General features: G+C 37.7%; 1 protein-coding gene across 2 annotated transcripts in view; it reads right to left on the reverse strand.

The window, feature by feature from the left end:
* The window catches only part of PHF20 (PHD finger protein 20), a 113267-nt gene that overhangs the window by 29097 nt on the left and 58572 nt on the right, over positions 1-25598 (reverse strand). Inside the window, exons 10-13 of one of the 2 annotated variants that reach the window (XM_027867044.1) lie at positions 17639-17914; positions 4940-5038; positions 4058-4222; positions 1351-1526 (exon numbers count right to left, since the gene is read on the reverse strand). In XM_027867044.1, the coding sequence (XP_027722845.1) occupies positions 1351-1526; positions 4058-4222; positions 4940-5038; positions 17639-17914 (716 nt within the window). Of the gene's footprint in view, positions 1-1350; positions 1530-4057; positions 4223-4939; positions 5039-17638; positions 17915-25598 lie in introns of both variants that reach the window. The other variant, XM_027867043.1, reaches the window with a different exon arrangement.

The following is a 25598-nucleotide window of genomic DNA, read 5'->3' on the forward strand; positions in this document are numbered from 1 at the left end:
AGTAAAAAAAAAAATTCAAAAATCACCTTCTGAGAGAAAAACCAAAAGGAGAAGTCCCAGGAAAATCATTGCAAAATCCAGAATTTCCACATCAGAGGAAAAAATACTATAAGGAGACAGAAAGAGTTCAAGTACCATGGAACCAAAGTCAGGATCCCACAAGACCTGGCAACTTCTATTCTCCATAACAGAATATCTTAGAGTATTCCAAAATCAAAAGGTATGAGCTTGCAACCAAGTATAACTCATCCTGCAAAGCTAAGTGTAGTCCTACAGTGGGAAAATTGAACTTCTAAAGGAATACAAAATTGTTGAGCATTCCTAATGGAAAGAACAGAGCTGAGTAAAAACTTTGAAATGCAAATACAAGAGTACAAAGAAACCTAGAAAGTTAAATTTATTCCAACAATTGGAAGGGGTTGTATAGCAAAGGACTAACATTTTAATAACAGGAGAAGAAACAAACCCTCCACAACCTTAAAGTCTTCAAAGGGTTCTGTTCTGCGGGTTTGAAGAAGGAAATTAGAAAGGAGGTTAAAAGGAAGAGGAAGGGGGTGAAATGTGCTATTTCTTATAAATGGGGTGAATACCCCAAGAGTAATATCTAAACAAAGAATTGGATGAGGAGAATGGGTATCAGATGAACCTAATTCCTACCTGAACTGAACAAAGTTGGGCTGAATGACTACACAAACATAACACTGAGAATGAATACACACAGACAAACGTAAACATACATACAGATTTCTATAGAAATACCTCAAATTCAACATAGAAACAGGCAGCGATAGGGAACGTAGGAGGAGGATGCTAGCAGTGAGGGAATAATCACAAAGCAAACCCTCTCCTTGTTCCCTGCTCTGGGGCTCACCATGTAATGCTGAGCTTAGTCCAGAACCCTGACTGGCTTTGGTGCACTGCAGCTAAGAACTCCTGAGTTCAAGAGATCCACCAGTCCTAGCCTACCCAGTAGCAAAGATCACAGGTGTGCCCCACCACGCCCAGCATAAGAGAGCCTTTTATACCACTAACTCTCTATTTACAGTGAAATATACATTCCTCCAGGGTAGAGTCAGCTTCCTTACAGTTTTATTCCCCAACACTCACTACAGGACTTGAACGAAAAGATATGAGAAGACACCCTCACTCCACCCCTCCGTGGAGGTGGGGAGTCCACAGGTGTTACACATGGCATATGTTTTCAGACTTTTTCGATGTATAGATCAGTTGTGGTGATTTTTTTCCCCTGTCTAAAATACTATTTGTTATATGGGATGGCTCTCTGGGAGGGGAAAGGATCTGTGGGATAACTACAAACCTTATTTTTTAAAAAAAATTGCATCCACATACCTGAATCATAAAGTCATTTTCTTCCTGGACCTCACAAATACATCGAACGACTTCAAAGTCAAAGTTGTCTTCTCCATCAGGATCATCATCTGGATTAGTGGTCACATCAATATCATGGCTACAGTCCTCATCACTCCAGAGAAAACTCTCTGGAGAAGAGTCACTCACATTATCTTCTTCTGTGGCATGTGGGTAAAGAAATGGCAACTGCTGAGTATATGTTCTTTGGATGAAAGAGTGAATACTTAATATTTTACAACTATATTAATATAATTTTACAATTTTATATCACTTTGCAGTTATAAAAGCACTTTATATACATTCTCATATATTATCCACAAACCAGTTCTATAAAAGCACCTACTGTGTACAAGGCATTGTGCGAAGCACTTTATAAGTACTTCCTCTTATTCTCAGAACAACCTTATGAGGCAAGTGCTATTCTGATCCTCATTTTACAGTTAAATAAATTGAAGCAACTTGGCCAGGGTTGCACAGCTAATGTAAGTGTCTGAAGTCAAATTTGTTTTTTTGTTTTTTTGCTAATCAATGGGGTTAAGTGACTTGCCCAGGGTCACACCGCTAGTAAGTGTTATGTGTCTGAGGCCAGATTTGAACTCAGGTCCTCCTGACTCCAGGCCCAGCATTCTACTGCATCAACTAGCTGACTATAAAAGGATCTACAATTGAGATATATTCCCATCTTACAGATGAAGAAAATCAAGACTCAGAAAGGTGAAACAAAATGTTTATGATCACTCAGCTAGTGAGTTGGGAGAGCAAACAAGCCAGAGTTGATCTAGATTTATGTTAACATAAAAACAAGCCAGGTCTCTGAACTGCAAGTACGCATGTCCACAGTACCATAAAGTATTTTCTCTTTCTTGTGACTCCAAATCTCTCCCCCACCTCATTCACTTCCAACCTACCAGAGTTCTGTTCACAGTAAGGCTCTGACAATCTGATTCATTGGGGCAGCTAGGTGGCGCAGTGGATAGAGCTCTGGCCTTGGAGTCACGAGGACCTGAGTGCAAATCCAGCCTCAGACACTTCACATTTACTAGCTGTGTGACACCGGGCAAGTCACTAAACCCTGATTGCCTCACCAAAAAGCAAAAAAAAAAAAAGAATCTGATTTATGAAAAAATTATAAAATACTAGTTTTTTTAATATAAGTGTAATATTTAACAGCCATTATATAACTTAACACTATAAAAGAGCTACAAATACAGAAATCCCTACTGATTTTTATTAACCATACTTTTATTTTTTTAAATTATTTTTATTTATTTTTTATTAACCATACTTCCTGCCAGGAGCATGGACAATCAAAGGGTGACTATAATTTTTTTTTGTTTTATCTTTAATTGGTCTTATTACATGTTGACTTTCTTACATTCACAAGTCTGCAGGTAAATTTACCTAAATATCACAGATTTCCCACTTTCACAGTATGGAGATCTTTTCTTTCTTTCTTTCTAAAAAAGTTTTATTGATGTCTTTTGTTTTTACACCAAAGTCATTTCTAGAATGTACCATTCCCTCCAAACCCCCAGTCTTCCTGTGTAACAAAGAAAAAAAATTTTAAATCCATATCAAGCAAAACCACGTTTCTGCTACTTCTGACCCAGTGTAAAAAGGTATGCAATGTTCCATACCCACAGTTCCCCATATCTTCTGCCAAGCGACCTTCCCCTTAACACTTCTTTTTAAAAGGTGGCCCCTACTTCAGTTTTGTACTTCCTGTAAAGCAGGGGAAGCTTAGATAATATTTATACATATGCATGAGGAAAAGACAGCCAGCAGGGGTCTTGTTTTCACTCCTAAGAGGTTTTCATTTTCTCTGTTATCCCTGAGAGGACTAGTATGAATAATCCTCAACACTGCTGTACTTTCAGTTGGTAAATGATTTAAAAGAAGTCAATATAATCATAAAGAACTGATATCCTTTGTTCAAGTCACAGCACCTAGATGAATTTATCAACCTCAGGCTGTGGCTTCTCAGGAGGTCTTCTTGGTATCTCCTGGATCTCATCTTATATAAGCTGGTCAGACGAAAGAGAAAAATTTAACCATTTGCTATTCTACTTTCCAAATTTGGTAGGCAAAGTAACAATATAACGTGGCTTCTATTACCTTTAGACAAAAGTTTCAATTCGAAGGAAGTAAAGAGAAATTCAATTAAGCAGAGGTGGGACAATTAGCAGTAGCAAAGAGTGGAGGAGGAAAGAAAATGGTTTCACGGATTGGCTTATTTTAAAGGAATCCCTGCCAAAAGTTTCCTTCCATTTCCTAAAATCAAACCATGACATTAATTTGTTGTTGGGGTATTATAAACAATGAAGCAAGCTAAATTTAGCACACAGTCACCTATTTTAGTGTGGTGGACATTACAGAACCACACAATTTCAGAATGAAAAGGACTCACCTTGCTAGAAAATGGATGAAGCATTTTCTGGAAGAATTCCCTACTACAGAAACATATCTGTCAACAGGGGGTTCAAGCAACCTCCAATAAAGGTCTTTACTTCTAAAGAAATAAACCCTCTCTAAGTTTGGATTCTGAGCAGCCTTAAAGTTTCCTCCATGTTGCTGCCTATAAAAACTTACATGGCTCAGAGGTTTGGGCTCTCTACTGGGATAAGGGTACCCCCCCTTTATTCATATTTCTAAGTCAAATGAATGGGACATATATGCTCATTCTTACCAGGTATTTTTCCTCTTTCTCGGTGATTTCCAGAATCAGAGCTATGGACCAATGTACTCAAGGAAATACCAGATTTATTTGAGGAACTACATCTGGTAACAGCAAACGGCTTGGGAGGTGAACACTCTTGGGAAACATCACTAGCATCTTCACTGCAAGAATATTCTGTAAGTAAAACAAGATCAGGAGTGAATGATGCTACATGGACAAATAGACCTGTATTGAATTTAAATAAGCAGCAAGTACACAGTACAATTTGTGAACTACAGAATTTTGTGGTGCAAACATCAGTTACATAGAAAGATTTTCTTCCAAAATATTTCCATTAGCCTTTTTTCACATTATAAAGGATCAGTCCTTCTTAAGAGTGGCTGAACCTGCCTGAGAATAACTCCCTATAACTTCGGGAGTGTGAGAAGAATCAATCCCTCAAGAGCCAGCCCTAGTTTTCACCTAATTAGCAGACAAACAGTGCAATATGTGGAAATTTTGGTTATCATCATTTTATGTCAACATAAATCTAGATCAACTCATGTGAATTTCATCAGGAATAAACTTACAAATACTAACCAGGTCTCAAAACTAACACAGGCAAATCTCATCTATTCTGCATTCTACAACCAGAATTGAGGACCACCTCAATATTCAGCAATGTGATGTGGGCAGGGTTTGGGAAAGGGGTGAGATTAACTTTTAAACTCATTTTATCAGATTACAGCATCCCAAAATCGGGGCAAAGACAAAGTGCTTCCTCACCTCCAGAGATTAGGCAGCAACTTTGAATACACTGCCCAAACTTGAGAGGACTAAGAAAAAACCCACTCTCATATTCCGCCCCCATATTCAATTACAAACAACTTTTCCACAAAGGAAAAATATTACCAGGCTTAGATTTCTTTTTCTTTTTCTTTTTTTTCTTCGACTTTAATCTTACATATTGTCTGAACTTCTTTTCTTTGTTCTTTTCCTTGTCTTTTACAGCTAGGAGAGAAAAGAATTTTAAGCATTATTTTAAATCTGACAAGTCTTTCAGTTCTTTCTTCTCTGATTCGTATCCCTTTTTCCTTCTACTGTCAAGGGCATCAGCTTCCTTTCTGATCACCTGAATTTGCAGCCTCAGTGTCACTCTCAATTCTTCATTCACCCCATATACACAATCCACTGCCAAATCCTGTAAATTTCTTCCTTCACAACATCACTTTCTCCTTTTCTCCATTCATACAAGCAAGTTCAGGCCCTCATCACCTCTCAGACAGACCACTGAAACAGCTTTCAAACTAGCCTCCTTGCCTCAATTATCTCACCTCCCCCAACCATCCACAGCTGTTAAGGTGATTTTTCTAACACACAGGTCCAAATAATGTCACCTCCTACTCACTGAATTTCAGTGGCTCCCTATTACTTCAAAGATTAAATATAAACTCTTTACTCGAGCAGGTCTTTACAGCTTAGCCTCTTCCTATCTTTCCAGGCTTCTGAGATATTATTCTACTATACACACTCTTGAGTCCAGCCAGACTGGCCTACTTGCACTTCCTCATGCCTGAAGCTCTTCTCTCATCTACGTGCCTTTGCACTGGCTACCCCCATGTCTACAAAGTTCTTCCTCTTAACCTCTGTCTCAAAAAAGCAGTGGCTCCCTTTAAGACTCAGCTCAAGTACCATCTCTTGCAGGAGGTCTTTCTCAGACCTGCCTCCTCTCCCCTCCAATACCCATTCCCACCTGATAGTGCCTCTTCCCCTATAAGGCTATCTTCCATCACTTTGCATACACTGAATTGTGCACATCTTGACTGCTTGATTGGAATGTAAGTTCCCTGAGGACAGGAATCGTTTTTACCTAGTGTTTAGCACAGTACCTGGCACACAATAAGCATTTAATAAATGTCATTTTGCTAAAATAAAATGCTACACTGTTAACTAACGTGCAAACCCAAAAAACAGCAATGAAAATCAGGCCTTCCTGAGAGGCCAATGGGATGGAATTAAGTCTAATTAGAATTAGACTTCTAATGAGCAGTCCTAGCTTCTAACACTAGCTCTTCCACTAATTGACTATGTAACCTTGACTAAGTCTCTTTCTTCCTCTGTAAAATGAGGGAGGCACCCTAATTCTTCTTAGGAGCTGCTTTTTATTTTTATTTTTTAATGTCTTGGGAGGAGACAAGTATTCCAAATGATATACCACAGTCCTAGCTGAGAAGTTAAAAAAAATTTTAAGAGGAAAGGATATGGTCACAGCAACGAGGAGATAAGTTAGAGGATCCACATATTTATGTGTGCGCACATGCCTTGAGGGAACACTACCAGTCGGCTACACTGGCATAATTTTGCAAACTTTTCATTTTTGATTGCCTGACTATTTAAGGACTGACACTTCTGTATACAAGTATTAAAACAGTTACACAGTCTGTATTACTGAGTCCTGTATATTAAGCTTAATGTGAGAAATCTGGCAAGGGCAGCTGGGTGGTGAAGTACATAGAGCTCTGGGCCTGGAGTCAGGAGGACTCATCTTTCTGAGTTCAAATTGGGCCTCAGACACTTACTAGCTGTGTGATTCTGGGCAAGTCACTTAACCCTGTTTTCCTCAATTTCCTCAACTGTAAAATGAGTTGTAAAAGCTGTAAACCACTACAGTATCTTTGCCAAGAAAACCCCAAATGGGGTCACAAAGAATTGGACACAACTGAAATGACTGAACAAGAGAAATCTAGTATCACAAGACTGCTACTATCTTGTAAAAATATTTATATTGTTCTTTAGCATTGAAACCAACCTAGACTATTTGCCTTTTGTGAAAGCAAAATAACCCAATCTTCTTCAGATAGAATGTTTGTGCCTAAAATCCACAAGTAGCTGCCTTTCTTTGCTACTTCTCCAACTGCTCCTACTTGTCTTTTTTGTCCAGGTATGAGTGTGAAATTCCATTTGGTTCATTCTAGCAGAAGCATGGATCCACTTGGGGAATTTCTGGTCCTTTGGAATAAGAACCCAGAGAGAATTTGCCCAGACCTCTATGCGGGAATCACCTATGGTACAAAGGGACTCATAGAGAATTTTGCAAACTTTTCATTTTTGATTGCCTATGTGGGAATCACCTATGGTATAGAGGGACTCATAGAGAATTGTGTCCTATATAGAAAGGGACATATCGTCCAGACCCCCGTTAGACTGCCTAGACCCCCTCCTTGGATTGCCCAATGCCCTGAGGGAATCTTGGAAGAGTTTCTACCCAGGAAAATTTTAAGCCTCTAGTCAACAATAACTCCCAAATCTCTGTGGGGAGAGCTCCACCTAAGGTGTGGACCAGGTTTTCCTGTGAAATGGGAAGATAGTTTTCTTTGCCTATTTTTTCACTTTTGGGTAAAGAAAGGCCCTGCAAGGCAAAGGCTAAGCAAGCAGAAATATCTGGTAAACTCTGTGAAACGTTGCTTTTGTGAATCTGTAAAACTTGTTATTTGGGTATAAATTAAATTTTTGTTTGTAAATGTGGGATCGTATATACAATCATATAACATAACATTGCCTGTTTTGCAACTTGAGTGTATGACACCAGAGAAGCAAATGAATGGAAATTGCTTCTGCTTCCCCAGAGACCACTAGAGAACTGTTCTGAATTTAGGACAAGGACTTATGTTAATCAAAATACATTCATTCACATTTTTAAACAAGGGTAAACGTATAATGGGACCTTTCAAGCATGCTAAAATGGCTTAACATGGAGACACCCTACCTACTTCACCAAATCCCTTACTATGTTCCCATACCAGGTAGATGATTTGAGAGTTGGAGCAATGATGACTCTTGCAGCCAGGATTCTAGATGTGATGTTGTAGCCTGACAGGAAAGCCCTGATAAGTCTGGGTACCTGGGACTAGAGCCTGAATAGGGTTTTGAACCTGGAACTGGGACTGTATTCTATAGTAAAGAACCAAAGTAAGCTATTTGTATTTTGGTTTTAGTTCCTTTGAAGTAAAAGTGAAAAAAAATCAATTATCAAGACCAAAAAAAAAAAAAAAAAAAAGAACCTAGACAGCATACTTCAACAAATCTTAAAAGAAAACTTAGATCTCTTAGAACCAAAAGGCAAAACTGAAATAATCTACTGGTCACCTCCTGAAAAAAAGCCCCAAATTAAAACTCCCTGGAACATCACAGCCAAAGCTTCCAGGACAAAGAAAAAATACTGCAACCGGCCAAAAAAGAATGAATTCAAGTACCAAGAAGCCACAGTCAAGATCACACATGTTTTGGCATCCACCACTATAAAGGAGTTGAGAACTTGAAATACAAAATTCCAGAAGGCAAAGAATATGGATTTACAGTCAAGGATAACTTTCCCAGAAAAACTGAGTATAATGCTACAGAGAAAAAAAATTGACCTTTAAAGAAATAAAGTACTTTCATTCAAGCTTTCCTGATGAATAGATCAGAGCTCTATAGAAACTTTAATGTTCAAACACAGCAGTTTAAAAGAATATAAAAAGATAAACATGATTGAACAAGGATAAAAGGCTAAACAATGACAAACTGGTTACATTCTAATATGAGCAGATGATGCATGCCCTATCATCATCAGAGGTCATAAAGGGAGTCTAATGGACAGAAGGTCTGAACGTGGTTCTGTTAAGTCTTCATGATCTTAAGAGAAGAATGGAAAGGGAGGGGAAGAGGAATACACAGGGTAAGGTGATGGAGAAAGGGAAGGGAAGATTAGGGGCAATTACCTCAAATAATCAGGGTGAAGGAGTAGACATTTATACAAACAAGGAGGAGGGGGGGAAGGGAGTGGCTGATACTTGAACCTAGCCCTCACCTGAATTGGTCAAAGGAGCAAAGAAGATACATCTCACTGAACAGGGAAACAGGAGAGAAAGTGGTAAAGGGAGAAGAGACAATCTGTGGAAGGACAGATGAAGGGAGGGATGAGTTCTAAGCAATATAAACTCCAAGCATATACAAAAATATTTATAGCTCTTTCTGAGGTGGCAAAAAATGAGAATCTGAGGGGCTGCCCATAAATTAGGGAATGGATAAACAAGTTATGACACATAAATGTGATGGAATAATAATGTGCTGATTTTATCAGCATAATGATCAACTAGGATTCCAGAAGACTAATTATGAAACATGCTACTTACCTCCTGATAGAGAGATGAAGGTCTCAGAATGCAGAATGAGACAAATATTTTTGGAAATGGTCAATGTGGAAATTTCTTTTTAACTACATGTATTTGTAAATGAGTTGGATTTTGGCTTACAAATCAAATACTTGAACTTTTTAAAAAAAAAAAAAAGAATTGTAGGATTTTGAGCTGGCAGGAAACTTAGACGTCTTTTTATGGATAAAGAATTGAGAGCCAGAGAAGTTAGTTATGTACTCAAGATCCCACAGGTACTAAATAGGAGAACCTAGGGTTCAAAGCTGGGCTCCTGACTCCAGAGCTCTTTCCACTGACTGTCCTAAATACCCTGCTTTCGATGATCATTCACTACTTGATAGCAACTGGTACTCACTCATAATCATCAAACACTGAAAACTTTTTCTATTCAGTACCTTGCAAATTTGCCCCACAATGTAGAAGTGGATTTATCGAAAAATTCCTTTCTACAAAGGCCTCTCTACCTCCAGCTACAGAGCCTGGAAGGTGTGAGTCACAGATCTGAATTGTACTGGCAAGTACCTTTCCTCTGATGAAAGCCTCCATGTCCAAAAGAGACTGTGATCCTGTTTCATGACTCCATTTGTCACTTGCACGCGCTCGCGCGCACACACACACACACACACACACACACACACACACACACACACACAGGAAGAAGCTATTTCAGTTTCCTACTTTACAATCTACAAATTTCTTCTTGTTCTACACCAGGAAATACAGGCAATCAGAAGGACTGCTAGAAACATGAAGCAAAATCTCAAAGTTAAAACAGAGTCTGAAGAGAGAAGCCAGAAAAACAAATATTGGTCTGGGGAGAACTACTGTTACTCCAAACACAATCTTCCCATGATTGTTTACAGTCTTTGTAAATCCAAACACTACTTGTAAAAATCTGCAATCTTTACCAAGTAGTGACCAAGGATATCACATAAAGATAGTATTTCAGAACCCACCATTGTAGGAAAAGGCCTGTGCTCAGAAAGCTGAGAATCACAACAGTTCTTAATTGAATTACTTAAAATGAACCAGCAACTCCAAATGTAAGCAATGGAGTTCATTCAGCAACCTGAAAAAAATATCAGCTCTGTGTTTCAAGTTTACCCTACTTAAAACCAGAAGATACACAATCTACATCATTCATATACTAGAACCATGATGAATTTCCAAAGCCACAAAACAGGAAGAGAAATAAGGCATCAACCTATATGTCATTTTCATTCAAAAAATTATTTTTAAAAGTTGATCTATTTCCCCAGTATAAGCTTTTAATTAAAGTTAAGGAGAGCCAGAAAACTCCAGTACTTCTAAACAAAATTTTAGAATTTTAGAAAAAATTTAGAAAAACTGAATAGCCACAAATGATGAGCTAAGGAGTCAGGGTACTAATTCTATGAACTTACCAAGTATCAAACAATATGCTCTTTCACATTATAAAGTCCCCCAAGAAATCAACACATCCAAATTCTAACAGGGAATGATGAGGTTCCCATGTATAAACAAGTTTGTTTAGTCCTGCTGAAAAGATACAGTGTTACAACACAAGCACTTTTATGGCTTGAAAGAGAAAACCTACCTTCCAAAGTGGCTTAGCTACAGATGGAGCCTATTCTTGGTAATAGGACATCCACCAAAAGAACTAATTCCTCAAGCGTAAGAGTGCACATAAAGTACTTTACAACACACAGATGAATTATTAATATTTATTTTTAAATGGAGAAACTGTAATTAAAATATATGTTGCTTTAACTCTTCTACCTAAGTCTTTGCAACAGTGGAATCATCCGTGAAGTCACAAATACTTGAGTCTGATTCCTACCATTGGAAAAAAATGAAATCCTATTCAACCCTCATGGCCAGGCTCAAATGATACCTTCTCCATGAAGCTTTCTCTGACCTCAGCCCATTTGTAAATGATCTTTACTCATATCATGCAAACAGCATGTGGTTTATACTTCTACATAATTAAACTTTATTTTGTACTATGATTATGTGTTGTATAACCCTACCAGATTATAAGCCCCTTGAAGGTAGGAAATATTTCATATTTATCTTTGTATCTCTACTAGCACTGAATATCAGGCCTAGAATATAGTAGGCAATTAATAAATATATGGTAAATTGCTGAATTGAACCTTAAAAGCCCTGATCTAATCACTCTTGTCAAAATTAGCTAAGTCAAGTAAGCAAAAACAATACTAAAGAAAAATCAAAATCCTACAATTCTAAAAGACTTGTAACGAAAAATGCTATCTACCTCCAGAGAGAAAACTCATAAACTCTGAGTGCCAAATGAAGCATACTTTTTTTCATTTTATTTTTCTTAGGTTTTTTGCAACCTGGCTAATATGGAAATATGTTTTGCATGACTTCACATGCTTAATAGGTAACATATTGCTTGCCTTCTCAATGAATTAGGGAGGGGCAGGAGGGAGGGAGAGAATTTGAAACTCAAATTTTTTTAAATGAAGGAATAAATGAATGACTGGGGGGGGGGGGGCAGGGGGAGGACAAAGACTAACCAAATGGGTATAACCCTCATGTAACAGGATTACACATTAGAAATGTTACAGTATATGTATATATAACAGTATATAGTGTCAAAGCTAGTAGAGAATCTTAGAATTTACCCAATTCAAACCTGTTGTTTTATAGATGACAGAAATGAGAATTGTATGATGGCAACTATTTGCCTAAGGTCATAGACCTTGTTAGTAGCACCTGAGAACTGAGGGCATTTGAGTTCCCATTAAAGGTGCTTCTATTATGCCATCATCTAGGCATGAAAAGAAGAAAACAATTAGATCCACACTCTTTAAGTATTCCAGCTCTCATTTGGTTAATCTACTCTGGACTGCAGGATCTCATCCAAAGCTACTTTTCCTATGTGTTATAGCTATTGTCCTACAGAAAAAAAATCATTTTACCATGAATCCAATTTTCAGCCTGAAAATAAGAAACCAACTTTCCATGAAACAGGAGCTGTAATAAAAGGTCCTACTATGGTTAGAACAGCTTAGGGCTCATCTTATTTGTAAGGTTTAATGAGTGTTCACATACATTGTAACAATGAGAGAGAGAGAGAGAGAGAGAGGCCAACTAAGGGCCCCCTACCCCAATGGCTGAAATTCTACCACTAGAAATGCATTCCTTGGAGTAGCCAAAACAAAATACACTTTAAGCAATTTTGGGTCATTCATACCTTAGAGGCTATTTGATTTATCAGATTAGTCATTCCCCTGAGGAAGGGGAACACAAATTTTGAATTAGGAAGGGGTATAGTCTAATCTAAGGTATTAATTGGCAGCATAAGGCAGGAGGGGAAATTGAGAGGGATGGCAAAGAGTGAAGGGGAGACAGGAAAAGGAGGTAAAAGTGTGTCATTTAAACATATAGAAAACCCAGGTTTTCCCCCCAGGGCCAAGCCATCTGCCTGATTGATAAACGGAAACTTTAATTCCTATAGACCTATTATATATCTGGAAGTCCTGGAACTTCAGTGTAGGAAAAAAAAAAAATTTATGAACTTGGAGATGATACTATGTTGCAGCAAAAAGAATACAAAGCCAGAAGCCAGGAAACCTAGGTTCTAGTCTTATCTCTGACATTAGCTTCCCATGTGACCTTCACTGGGCAAGTGGAATTTCCCCTTGCTGGACCTCACCTGCAAGATAAGTATGCTAGACTATATGATTTCTGAGGTCCCTTCCCTCCCCTTCCAACTCTGAGATTCTATGATTCTTCCAATTTGTGATTATCCTACCAATGAGGTGTGTGAACTTACATGAATGGAGGTGTTGCTTCCACTTGGCTGCTGATCTCTCCTTTCCTTCCAGGCTGCAAAGATCTCTGTTCTCCACCTGAGCGGGAATGGGAGAGATCAGGCTGTACCCCAACCAGGGGAAGTCCAGAGGCCTAGCGTGCCCCACTTGGCCTGTTGCCCCAGAACTGACCCCCTTGTCCAAGGAAACAAAATAAAGCACATCTTGGTTTTAAAACTTTTTTTTTCTGGAAGTGTTTGGTAATACAGTACAGCTCAATGTGGTAAACTGAGGCCATGTTCTGTGTTCCATCAGAAAAGAGATCACTACAACAAAATTCTCCATGTAAAACAAAGGCATCTAAGCCTCAGCTCCTGGCCCACTTATTTCAATATTTAATATTTTATATTCCTTCACAATGAAAGAAACTATATAATCTTTATATTTCCTTGAAATGGGATATGAATTTTATGCAATGTTTTAATAGTTTCAAATTATAATTCTCTTTTGTTTAAACAAAATAACACAAGATAGTACAGAAACAACCCAGTAAAGGCAAGGCTTAGCTAACTCCAGGGATAGCTGGTGGTTATTCAAATACCTACAAAACAAACTGGGCAATCATTTTATAAATATACATTCACCTCACTCGTCTGAATTTAATCCACACCTCTAAAATGGAATCTCTTTGAAAAGGAAAAGAAATACATTTATGTATGCACACACTAAAAAATAACATAGGTCATAGGCCACACTCTGGATTTTTCACGTTGGATTAAGAAAAAAAGTACAGCCCATCCTGAAGTTAAGAGTGGCATGTGCTATTTTCTCTAAGACTAGAATCCTCTACAATCACAGTGGATAAGAGGACCTGTTTTTCCACAATCACTGCAATTTTGGTTACGAGACCAATGTGTAAGATCAAAGTTAACAAACATATACTTTTATTGTCAGAGAATCATAGAATCTGAAAGTTGACCAATGAATGAATGAATTCCTTTTACAACACCAATTCAATTTAACAAACATTTATGAAGCACCTACAGTGACAGCCCTGCCTCTGCCATCAAAGGGCTGGCTATCTCAAGTGACAGAAGAAATACTGTACCACAAAGCCACCCCCTCCTCTGTTACAAAGTCTTCCTCATATTGAGCTAAACTCTACCTCCCCATAACTTTTACCCAGCTATAACCTCTAGAACTACACAAAACAAATCTGCTCCAATGTCCCAAGGACAGCTTTTCAGCTACTTGAAGACCTACGAAGACCTACCAAGCCCCACCGCCTCACTGCCCCACCCTCTTCTCAAGAGGATTCAGGTAATAAATGATCACTCCTCTCAAATATTTAACAAGTAGCTAATTTGTTTTCTCTCTTTCAGAGGTAAAGGAAGGTTTGTAATACATTAATTGTTCTTGAATTTTTCCAAAGGGAGGAAGCAAGCTATGTAAAGGTAGGGAGATAGTTTACCCCTCTCCTATCCATGAGAAAAGAATAGTTTACCTAAGTGTTCCCAACCTAAAGCAACTACATGAAGTACCTGTTGGCCTAATGAGGTAGGGTTTTGTTGTTGTTGTCGTCGTCATCGTCTGTTATCCTATGCTACACAGTGAGACCTTTCCATGTAGGCCCATGAGCGCTAACAGGACATGGCCCAGAGAAATCTCTTCTGGCGGGCACAGGTCTCTCAGACCTCATTCTTCCAAAGTAAAGCTTTACAATCCAAGGAAAAGAAAGGATAGACTATTCTTGGGTTGTGATTTCCAAGGTTTAGAATATTCCCAGAACAGCACTACTCCCTCCCCACATCCCACCCTACCCAAAAGGATAGTCCTTGTTGCTTCTGTCAGGATGCCAAATATTCTGGCGGGATGCAATATCATCCTTTATAGCTTACTCAGCATGCTGCTGGCTTTGTACTGCTGCCTCATGGGTGGGCTCCACACTGTTCTCCCTCAAATATCTGTCAACATTAGTGAAAGCATTGGTTTTGGCCTCAGAGGATTTTAGTTTGAATCTCATCTCTGCCACTAATGACCTTTGAGACCTCAGGCAAGTGCCAATCTCTTTGGACCTTAGTTTCCTCATCTTTAAAAGGAGGGAGTTGGCCTCTATGGCTTTTAAGGTCTCTTCCAGGAGTAGGTCCATGGCACTCTGAGTTTAAAAGCCATTACAGGTGGGCTTTTTTTTTTTAATTTGCCCACTTATCTCTTCCAGGAGTAGGTCCATGGCACTCTGAGTTTAAAAGCCATTACAGGTGGGCTTTTTTTTTTTTTTTTTTTAATTTGCCCACTTAGTCTAAGGAAGATTTAATTGTCGTTGCCTCCAGCAAACAGTCTAGAACCAGATTCCTCAACACCGGAGCAAAGCAGTCTTAGTCCTCTAACCTGACCCAGACTGACTTCCTTTCTTCCTCCCAGACCCCAAGAGCACAAAAAGCATTATATTCAGAAGAAGGGGAAAAAAGCTTGCTTTTGTTATTCATTTCTGAATGTTTTCTGATAAAAGTAAAGTGATTTTCCAAAAAATTACCCATTCATGAGTCCAGAAGCTTTTCATGCCCTCCTTCTTTTACTTAAATCATGCTGCCTCCTATTCCCTTTAAACTCTTTCTTTCATTAAGTTGCCAGATTCACCTTATTTCAATGTCTAAGGTGAGAAAGTCCCTAGGAAAAGCCAGCAGGTCAAGGAGCCTTTTACAAGCACCTAAGATATCTTCTCACATATAAGCCCACATTGCGTTTCATCAACAAGAAATGCATTCATTGATGGATCTATATTTAGATCTGGCAGAGGCTGAAGTAGGAGGAAGAGAACTGAGCTAAAAAGAACTTTAAAAATAAAGAGCACACTTTATTTTACATAAGAGGAAATGAAGATCAGTGAGGGAAGGAGACTAGGTGGAAGTAAAGAGTGGGAAGGGTTCTACAGTTGTGTCATTTAATACGTATTTCTATGTAGCATATGTCGGTTTTGAAAAGGTGAAGGAGAAGCCTCCAGATCTGTGATTTCGTCAATGAAGAAAACTCCCTCCCAGTCCACCAGTGAAAATTAGAGTACTGTTAGTCACTTACTCTTAAGAGAATTGCCATGGGGAGGGAGAATTTAAGTGACTTGTACATAAACTTACAAATATTACTGTCAGAAGCAGGACCTGAAGCCAGTTTTTCCTGATTCCAAAGTCAGTCCCCCAACCACTAAGCGACTCTACTAGTGCTGAATACAGTATAAAACTGATGGCACAACTAATAAAATGGGAATGAGTTGCTACTCTTCCCTTCAAAAAAGCAAGCAACATCACTCAGCAAACGATCTTTTTTTTTTTAAACTAAGCAATATGTACTTATTTCTAAGAGAATTTATCAGCTTACAATAATGATAAAAGACAGAAATAAATCTAAGGCCATCTTTAATCAAATTTAAACAACTTTAAACCAAAAAGTCAGAAAATGCTACCAAACTGAACACTATTCCAAATGCTTATATGTCCAAGATAAGGTGTTTAGAAATTCTATTAGGATCACAAGACCCCAGCAACATTACAGAGGTTGATCTGACCTGACTCAAAGAATGGAGATTAGAGGAGACAAAGTAAAGAAGAGAAAAGTAGTGGTAAGATGAAGAAGGTAAGGCAAAGGCAGAGCAGCTGCGGAAGGGCAGCACCAGCAGGCTCTGAAGATCCTCCCCCAGGGGTACTGCCTGGGCTATTTCAGAAGGTTCTGAGAACTTACACAGGCTGTCAGGCAACCACAACTGAGTCATCGATGCTAAAATATAAACATATATATATATATATATGTGTGTGTGTGTATCTCGACTAGAGAACTCTCAGAATAGTTGGCAGCTCATTTTAAATAAAACAATATTGTCAGAGAATTTTGTCTACAGCAATTCCAGGGAATTAAAGACCCAATAGGACACCTTAGTAAAACTATACATGAAATCTGAGCAAGACTCAGATCACTGCTGTATTATTCCTCATCCTAGCAGTCCTTGTAGCATCTGAAACACGATGGAAGCAGAGAAGACACTTTTCAGCAAAGAGTTCATAGCGGCATGTAGGTAATGCTTCAGGAGGGATTTACAACAAACAAAATTGCACATGCTTCACTAAGCACATGTACATTAGGCACTGTGTTAGCCTGGGAAGCACTTACACAATCTGCAGAAAGGCTTACTATAAGGTTGACGGGGGATTTCTCAATGAAAAACTTAATATATTTGTGGAAAAAGCAAAGCACAGGTCACAGAAAGCTCAGTGCTTTTAAATTTATTTATTTAAATAATTTAGTTGACTAAATTATCTAAATCATAGATCCCAGAACTGGAGATTATCCAGGATTTCAGTTTCATTCAAGTGGGTCAGATAGGATGTCCATTTTACAGATGTGTTGCCTAAGAGAGGTCCAAACAGGAAGCAGAGGAGAACAGAACAGAACTCTGGCCTCTTGCTTCTGAAGGCAATGCTTTCAACAGGCCACAGTCTGCTGGCTGGCAATTCTAATACTGTGGTCACTGCCCTGGTAATCAATAAGAGAAACAGGCAGAAGACCTCAATGCATGCTTTCCACTTCTACCAGCAGAAAGAAAAATGGTCAATAAGAATTGGGCATCAGGAACTCTCTGTTAATCAATATGGTACCCAGATACTTACGCAAGGAACTAGAGGTGATCCGCTTTCTGGTAAGACCATCTTGACTGGACTTTTCAGACGCTAAAGAACTTCTTGTCTGGACGTGCCTCTTCACTGAATTCTCCTCAGGTTCTGGTGTCTTCTCCACTCCATGAAAATATTTCATGTGATAGTGCAGGAGTTTAGCTTTGCGGAAGAATTTTAAACAGTCCATGAACGTGCATCTAAACTTGTGGTCTAGGTCGACAGTAGGAGCTTTTGAAGTAACAAATTCATCTCTCTTAAAAGTATTTGTTACTGTAAGAATAAAAACAAAGATCCCTGTTGCTTATCCTATATTTATTAGCTGACATCTGACAGGCAAAACACAAAAGAACATGCATGCAAAAAACATCATTTGATATGCAACACTAAGCATGTGTAGCTGTGAAACAACAAATCAGCCTGCACTTCCAAGGGAGCCCTTCAACCAGATGCAACCATGGGAGGAAAGGGGTGGGGGGTAGGTGTTGGCCGAGCAATGAAGGAAGAGAGGCCAGAATGATTAAAAAAAAAAAAAAAAGGGCAGCTACGAGAATGGAAGAATTAACAAGAAGCTGAACCTACACCTATTTCTTTTTTTTTTTTTTCCCAAGGCAATTGGGGTTAAGTGACTTGCCCAGGGTCATACAGCCAGTAAGTGTCAAGTATTTGGTCTGAGGCTAGATTTGAACTCAGGTACTCCTGACTTTAGGGCCCGTGCTCTATCCACTGTGCCACCTAGCTACCCCTCTACATCTATTTCTTAATGATGTTCTGGGCCAGCAGTTACCATCACTCTGACTCTGGGCTGGGATGGATGGACTCAGCAGCACTTTTGTAGACTAATTAAAAGAAAATGTTTGCATACTAAGAAATTTCAAAAAGATCTCTACTAAAGTAGAGTTAAATAAAATTTAAGTTTTGGTACTGAATTTTTAAGATGGTAGAACTATATGTGAAATAGGAAAAATAAACAATCTGATTCATCTGAATTAGGAACCATGGTAGAATGTAGATAATGAACACTTCTCTGGAAGCAAATTATTGGGAGCTACTGTTTCTGTATTAAAGTAAAACTAAAGTGAAATGATCTGGCATTACTAAGCTAACATTAAGAAATATAAAAAATGTTTCATTAAATACATACAAATAAAATGACTCAAATTTCCAAAAATGTAAATGTAAAACTATAAATTTATGATAAGATACATAAAATACTAAGAATAATTCATAACATGTAAGAACTTTATTTTATACATAACCTTTTCTCAAGAAGAGGAAGTATCTTATACATGTTACAGATTATCATGGCAAAGAATATATAAAACTGGCTTTTCACCAACAATCTGAGAGAGGGGAGGGATAGGCAAGTTTTACAAACATTATCTCATTTGAGCCTCATTATTCCCATTTTAAAAATGAGGAACTAAGGCAAACAGAAGTTAAGTGACTTGTCCAGGGTCACAGAGCCAATAAGCATTTGAGGCTGGATTTGAACCCAGATCTTCCTGACTCTAGGCCCAGTACTCTATCCATTATGCCACCAAGCTGCCCCTCTTCCCTGTATAAACACACACACACACACTCACTCACTCACACATTCTCTCCCCTAAATGAAAAGATTTCCTCTATTTTTTTAAACAGTGAGTTCAATTAAGTTTCTAGCAATTCTAGTATTTCCCTTTTTTTTTTTTTAAGGCAACTGGGGTTAAGTGACTTGCCCAGGGTCACACAGCTAGTAAGTGTCAAGTGTTTGGTCTGAGGCCGGATTTGAACTCAGGTCCTTCTGACTTCAGGGCCACTGCGCCACCTAGCTACCCCTAGTATTTCCTTTTCTAAAAACAAATTCACTGAAACAGAAAGTTCTCCATTTAAATCTTTCTTTTGAATAATTTCTACTTCTAAATGGTTCAAAGCTAACACTAGATCACATGTGAACAATATAATTATAATTTAAAGATGAAAGCTTTTCTTTAAATTATCACAGCATGACAGAGGTTTGTTTAAAAGACAAAATCTAAGAAAAGAATACCTAAAAATTGCTTTCCATTTTTCTCCCCAAGACAAAATTAGCAACTAAACAGAATTCACTGCAAATCAAATAATGAGATGACTGGGGAAAAAACAGAACAAATAAGTGCTTTCCCAAAGAAAAAACTCAGCTTTGAATGTTCATCTAGCAAACTCATTAGTTTTAGGGATAAAAGCAAAGCTACACACCGCAGAAGTTATAGCAGAGCCATCCGTCTCTAAGAACTCAGGGCTCTGACTCAGTACTATCTGTTAATGACCTGAACAGGATGAGAATGACACCCAAGGTCACAGAGAAACTGCTGTCAATACCACTTATTAAGCAGTCCCAACACATGCCACAACAATAAATACATTGAAAGGCAGAGAATAATCTTGAAATGTTCAAACTGGGAATGACACTCAGGATCACAGAGAAACTCAGTATCATTTATAACGTAGTCCCGCAACAACAGATACATTAAAAGGCAGAGAATAATGTTCAAACTGTTTTAGTTCACCTTCACAAGGGAGAATAGGGAGGCTCCAAACATGTTCAATGTGAGGCACACAAGAGCCAGACCAATCCATAAAATGCTAAAAGAATGCGCAAATTAGTATAAAGAAGAAATGCAAGAACAAAGAAATAGAATAAAAGAATAATATCATTTTGCTTAAGGCATAACAAACCTTTTATTCAACATCATCTCTTTCTAGCAGTAATTGACTGCTAAAATAAACAAACTCTGAGGATGAGCTATTCCTCTAAGAAAATAACAGTAACAAAAAACAAAGAAAATCTGGGATTAAGGCTTCCTGAAAAAACAAGTTTTAAGATCACAAAGAAAAGCAGAGTCACTGGGAAAATTTCTTTTTTACACTGTTGCTTTCCAGTAAAAATTAAAGTGTTTAAATATAATACCGCCCTGGAAAAAAAATAACTAAAAATAAACAGCAAAGAACATATAGAGAAACCAAAATAAACATTATAGTAAAACCATCCCCCCCAGCATGCCTCAAGAGAGTGTTACATGGGAAGAAGAAAACAAGACTTTCTCTCTTTTTGGTTCTAGGAACAGTATCCTATACGATATAAGGACAAAACATTACAGACACAGTGGACACTGTGTTATGACTAATTACTCAAGTCACTGGAATGCTTAAATTGAGGGCACAGTGTTACTTGACTGCATTATTAAATAAATAGCAGTATACACTAGTTCCTAGCACTGTGGATACTCTGTTAGGTGTCACGTGGCTGTCTGATATTTGAAGTCCAGGCTATCTTGCCAGGCTGAGTTAGTCTCATCAACACACTCTTTGTGAAGCTCCATGGGCCTACATATGATTGTCCCTTCACCACATTCCACCTACTGCCTCCAAGCCTTAGGCTGTCCCCTCCTCACCTCTGATCTTGAAACCCCTGGACTCCTTCAAGAAACATTCTGCTTAAGGTGGCATTTCCTGATGATTTCAGTTGTTATAGCACAGTAGTGTTCCAGATATATTACATTTACATTTCTTTTGTATTCACTTGGACATACACATGTTGTTTCCACATAGGAGAGTAGCCTTTTTCACGGCAGGACAGCTATTTATATCTTCAAATCACTTCCTAGGAGCAGTGTTGGGTACACAGCATGCACTTAATAAATGTTGTTGAATGAGTCAATACTTCCCACAAAAAGCAAAAACTTGTGGGTAAAAAAAAAGCAAAACTGGCTCTTCAAAACTAACTAGAAGTTGTGTATGGCACAGCCTCTGAAAATAAGCAGCCATGACAGTAACATTTTATAATATCTCAAATTGAGAGAGCTAGCGTCACAGCCCATCATCAAAACAAAAAAGCACTGCCAACGGAGAAAGCATTGACTGACCCAAGGATCCAGAGAAATGCTTCCTTGGGCTCTCCTGCCAGAAGGTACTCATCTCCCACACACAAGAATGATCTTTAAGATGGTACCACTTAAAGACCAAAATGTACTAACTCTTCAATCCCGAGATCTCACTGTTTGGCATATGTCCAAAGAAGGATAAAGAGAGGCAAAACCATCCCATACACACCAAACTATTCACAGCAACATTTTTATAGCAACAATGAACTGAAAACAAAGTAAGTGTCCATCACTTGGGGAGATAGTGAAAAATTAATGTGTTAACAACCCATCTATACTCTTTGTTCTAGCTATACCACTATTGGCTTCCTTTCCGCAAAAATAAAAGAATAAGGAAAAGGACCTTGATGTACAAAAACGTTTATAGCAGTTAATTTTTGTGGTAGTCAAAAATTGGAAACTAAAGGGGTTATCCTCCTACAGGTGAATGGCTAAACAAATTGTCACACATGAACATAATGGAATGTTACTGTGCCATAAAAATGATGAAACATCAAAGGATATGAATAGGCAGTTTTCAGATGAAGAAATTAAAGCTGTCTATAGTCATATGAAAAATGCTCTAAGTTACTACTGATGAGACAAATGCAAATCAAAACAATTCTGAGGTACCACATCACACCTATCAGATTGGCCAACACGACAAAACAGGACGATGATAAATGTTGGAGAAGATGTGGGAAAATTGGAGCATTTATGCATCACTGGTAGAGTTGTGAACTGATCCAACCATTCTGGAGAGCAATCTGGAACTATGCCCAAAGGGCTATAAACATGTGCATACTCTTTGACCCAGTAGTAGCACTTCTAGGGCTATATCCCAAAGAGATCATACAAATGGGAAAAGGACCCACATGTACAAAAATATTTATAGCAGCTCTTTTTGTGGTGGCAAAGAACTGGAAATTGAGAGGATGCCCATCAGTTGGGGAATGGCTGAACAAGTTGTGGTATATGAATGCAATGGAATACTACTGTGCTATAAGAAATGATGAACAGGCAGACTTCAGAAAATCCTGGAAAGACTTGTATGGTCAGATGCTGAGTGAAGTGAGGAGAACCAGGAAAACGTCATACACAGTAATAGTCATGTTGTGCAATGACTAATATTGATAGACTTAAACCTTCTCAGCAATTCAAGGATCTAAAACATCTCCAAAGGCCTCATGATGGAAAATGCTATCCACATCCAAAGAAAGAACTATAGAGTTTGAATGCAGATCAAAGTATACTATTTGCTATTTTTTTTTTCTTCTGTTGTGTTTTGTTTCCTCTTTCTGGTGGTTCCTCCTATTGGTTCTAATTCTTACTTACAACATCACTAATGTTAAAATATGTTTAATAGGAATGTACATGTAGAGCCTATATTAGATTATATGCCGTCTTGGGGAGGGAGGGGGAGAAAATTTAAAACTCAAAAGCTTATGGAAGTGATTGTTGAAAACTAAAAATAAATTAGTTTTAAAAAAAGAAATGGTGAAACATACAGTTTCAGAAGAAACTGGAAAGACTTCAATAACTAATGTAAAGTGAAAGAAGAAGAATTAGAAGAACAATATCTATATAATGATAACACGGTAGAGAAAAAAAAAACTTTGAAAGACTTCAGAACTCTGATTAATGAAGCGTAAACTAAATTTAACAGAATGAAGAGCAAACATGCCAATCGTGTCCTAACGAGAGAGCTGACAAACATAAAATGCAAGGAAAAGGCATACTTTTCAGACGTAGCTATTGTAGAATTTGTTTTGCCAAAATATACAGCTTTGAAGGACTTAGTTGTTTTGTTTCTTAATTTGTTCAGTTGGGATTGTAAAGGTCACAAGTATTGGTAGAGGTAGATTAGTAAAGAAGGTTAATTGAAAAAATAATTACCTAGAAAAATATACCAAAAAAAGATTACAAAGTGCTTCTCTCAAAATAAGGATTTTGTAAAAAATCTACTATGCTTCAGGTAAACTCAAAAAAGGAGAAATCATAATCTTAGACAATGCAATAATAAAAAGTCATAATTAAAAAATTAAGAGGTAAAATAAATTATGCTTAAAGGTATCACAAACAGTTAATATCAATATTTAACATAAATACATAGGAATAGTATCTAAATATTTACAGAAAAAGTTGATCTAATTATAGAAAAAAATAGCCAGTAAAACTGTAATAAAGGAGCACATCAATGTACCCCTTTCAGACCTACACAAATCTAAGAAAAAGATGAACAAGAAAGAAATTAAGGACATGAACAGAATTTTAGAACAGTTAGTTACTACAGATCTCTAATTACTGAATGAGAATAGAGAGGAACACTTCTTAGCTGTGCATAGCACCTTTATAAAACCTAACCATGTAGTAGCACATAAAAAAACCTTAAAACTATGCAAAATAATTAAAAACATACTTTACTGACCATAAACCCGTGGGAACTCATGAGGTCACCCAATTAATAATCCAGCGATACAAGGGAAGAGGACAAAACTTAAAGAACAACATTTAGGGGAGTGTTATATGTATGATAAGCCAGTAAAAACTAAAAAGGTGCTGTCAGATGGGAAGGAGAACCAAGAGGGAATGAAGTTTAAAAAAAAACTAGAAAAAGAATTATAACAGCAGCAATCAACATTGTTTTGATTATGTAATATTAATACACAAATTAGTGGCCTCAGTTACAATTTTTAAGTATTTTTTTCCCTAATTTCCAGAGGACTTATGATGAAATAGGCTGCCTTTCTCCTGATAGAGAGGTGATGGACTCAAGAGTGCATACTGAGACATATATGTATGTATATGTGTATGTGTGTGTATATATGTATATGTGTATGTGTATGTGTGTGTGGCCAATGCAGGAATCTGTTTTGCTTTACTACACGTGTTTGTAATGGAGAATTTTGCTTTTCTTGTTTTCCAAATTGGGAGTAGGGAGGAGGTGGGAGAGAGAAGAAGATCTTCATTTGAAAAAATAATTTTTTAAAAACAGTATTATGGAATGCTTGGTGCAAGGACAAGGAAGGAACAGAAACTAAGTGGGGCTCTTAAGAGACTAGAGATGAGATAAAGAAAGGAAGACTAAGGCCAAAACTAGAGCTAGGCAAAACAATAATACAGGATTGGCCTGGATAGAGCTAGAATGGAGAACGACAGTAATAATCAATAGAAATCATAGCATTTGAAAGCTAAAAAAGACTTCAAAGATCATCTAGTATGTAATTAACTGAAGTGCTGGTTGTAGAAACCACATGGTATCTAAGAATTGGAGGATATGTTCCATGTTTGTAACACAGGAGACTGAGACATCACAGACAGGGGCAGAGTCAGAAACTGAACCTGACGTCCACCGACTACCAGTTGAATGCACTATTCTAAAATACTATACTATCTCTTGAGGCTGGTTTCTTCATAAAATTGGAGACAATTAGACGGCTATCAAGCTGCAAAGAGATTTTACCAAATACAGGATGGCTGGGTTCCCAAAGACACACTGTAGATGTAACTGCAATATTATATTAAAATATTTAATAAGACTATTGTCTTTCTATTAAGTAACTTTTGTAGTTATCATTATTCATTAATTTGGCATGTCAAATTGTTACAAAATAAGTTATAATTTAAAAATAGGGCACAATCTGCATTATTTCCTTCATATATTCAGCTTTCAAAAGCTGTTTCCTCTATCAGTCCATGAAAAAAAAAATCTGTTCTTTCAACTCTCACAAAAGTTTGTACTTCTAATGGATTATCACAATATGCCTCGTATTTCTCGAGGATGTATCTTCCCTCCCATGAAAAGCTCAATGAGTCAAAGAGAATGTCGTGCTTATCTTTGCCATGTACCACAGAGCTCTGGATATATTAGTTACTTATGTTTGTTGAATTGAATATCTTCAACTCAAACTTAACACAGCAAAGACAAGACAATTCAGCTTTTGAACAAGCTGTAGTATATGAATGTAATAAATACTATTGTTCCATAAGAAATGATGAACAGGTGAATTTCAGAAAAATCTGGAAAGACTTGCATGAACTGATGCTGAGTGAAGTGAGCAGAACCAGGAGAACAT

The sequence above is a fragment of the Vombatus ursinus genome, unplaced genomic scaffold (assembly GCF_900497805.2).
Source record: "Vombatus ursinus unplaced genomic scaffold, bare-nosed wombat genome assembly UNPS02014785.1, whole genome shotgun sequence".
Classification (NCBI taxonomy): Eukaryota; Metazoa; Chordata; class Mammalia; order Diprotodontia; family Vombatidae; genus Vombatus; species Vombatus ursinus.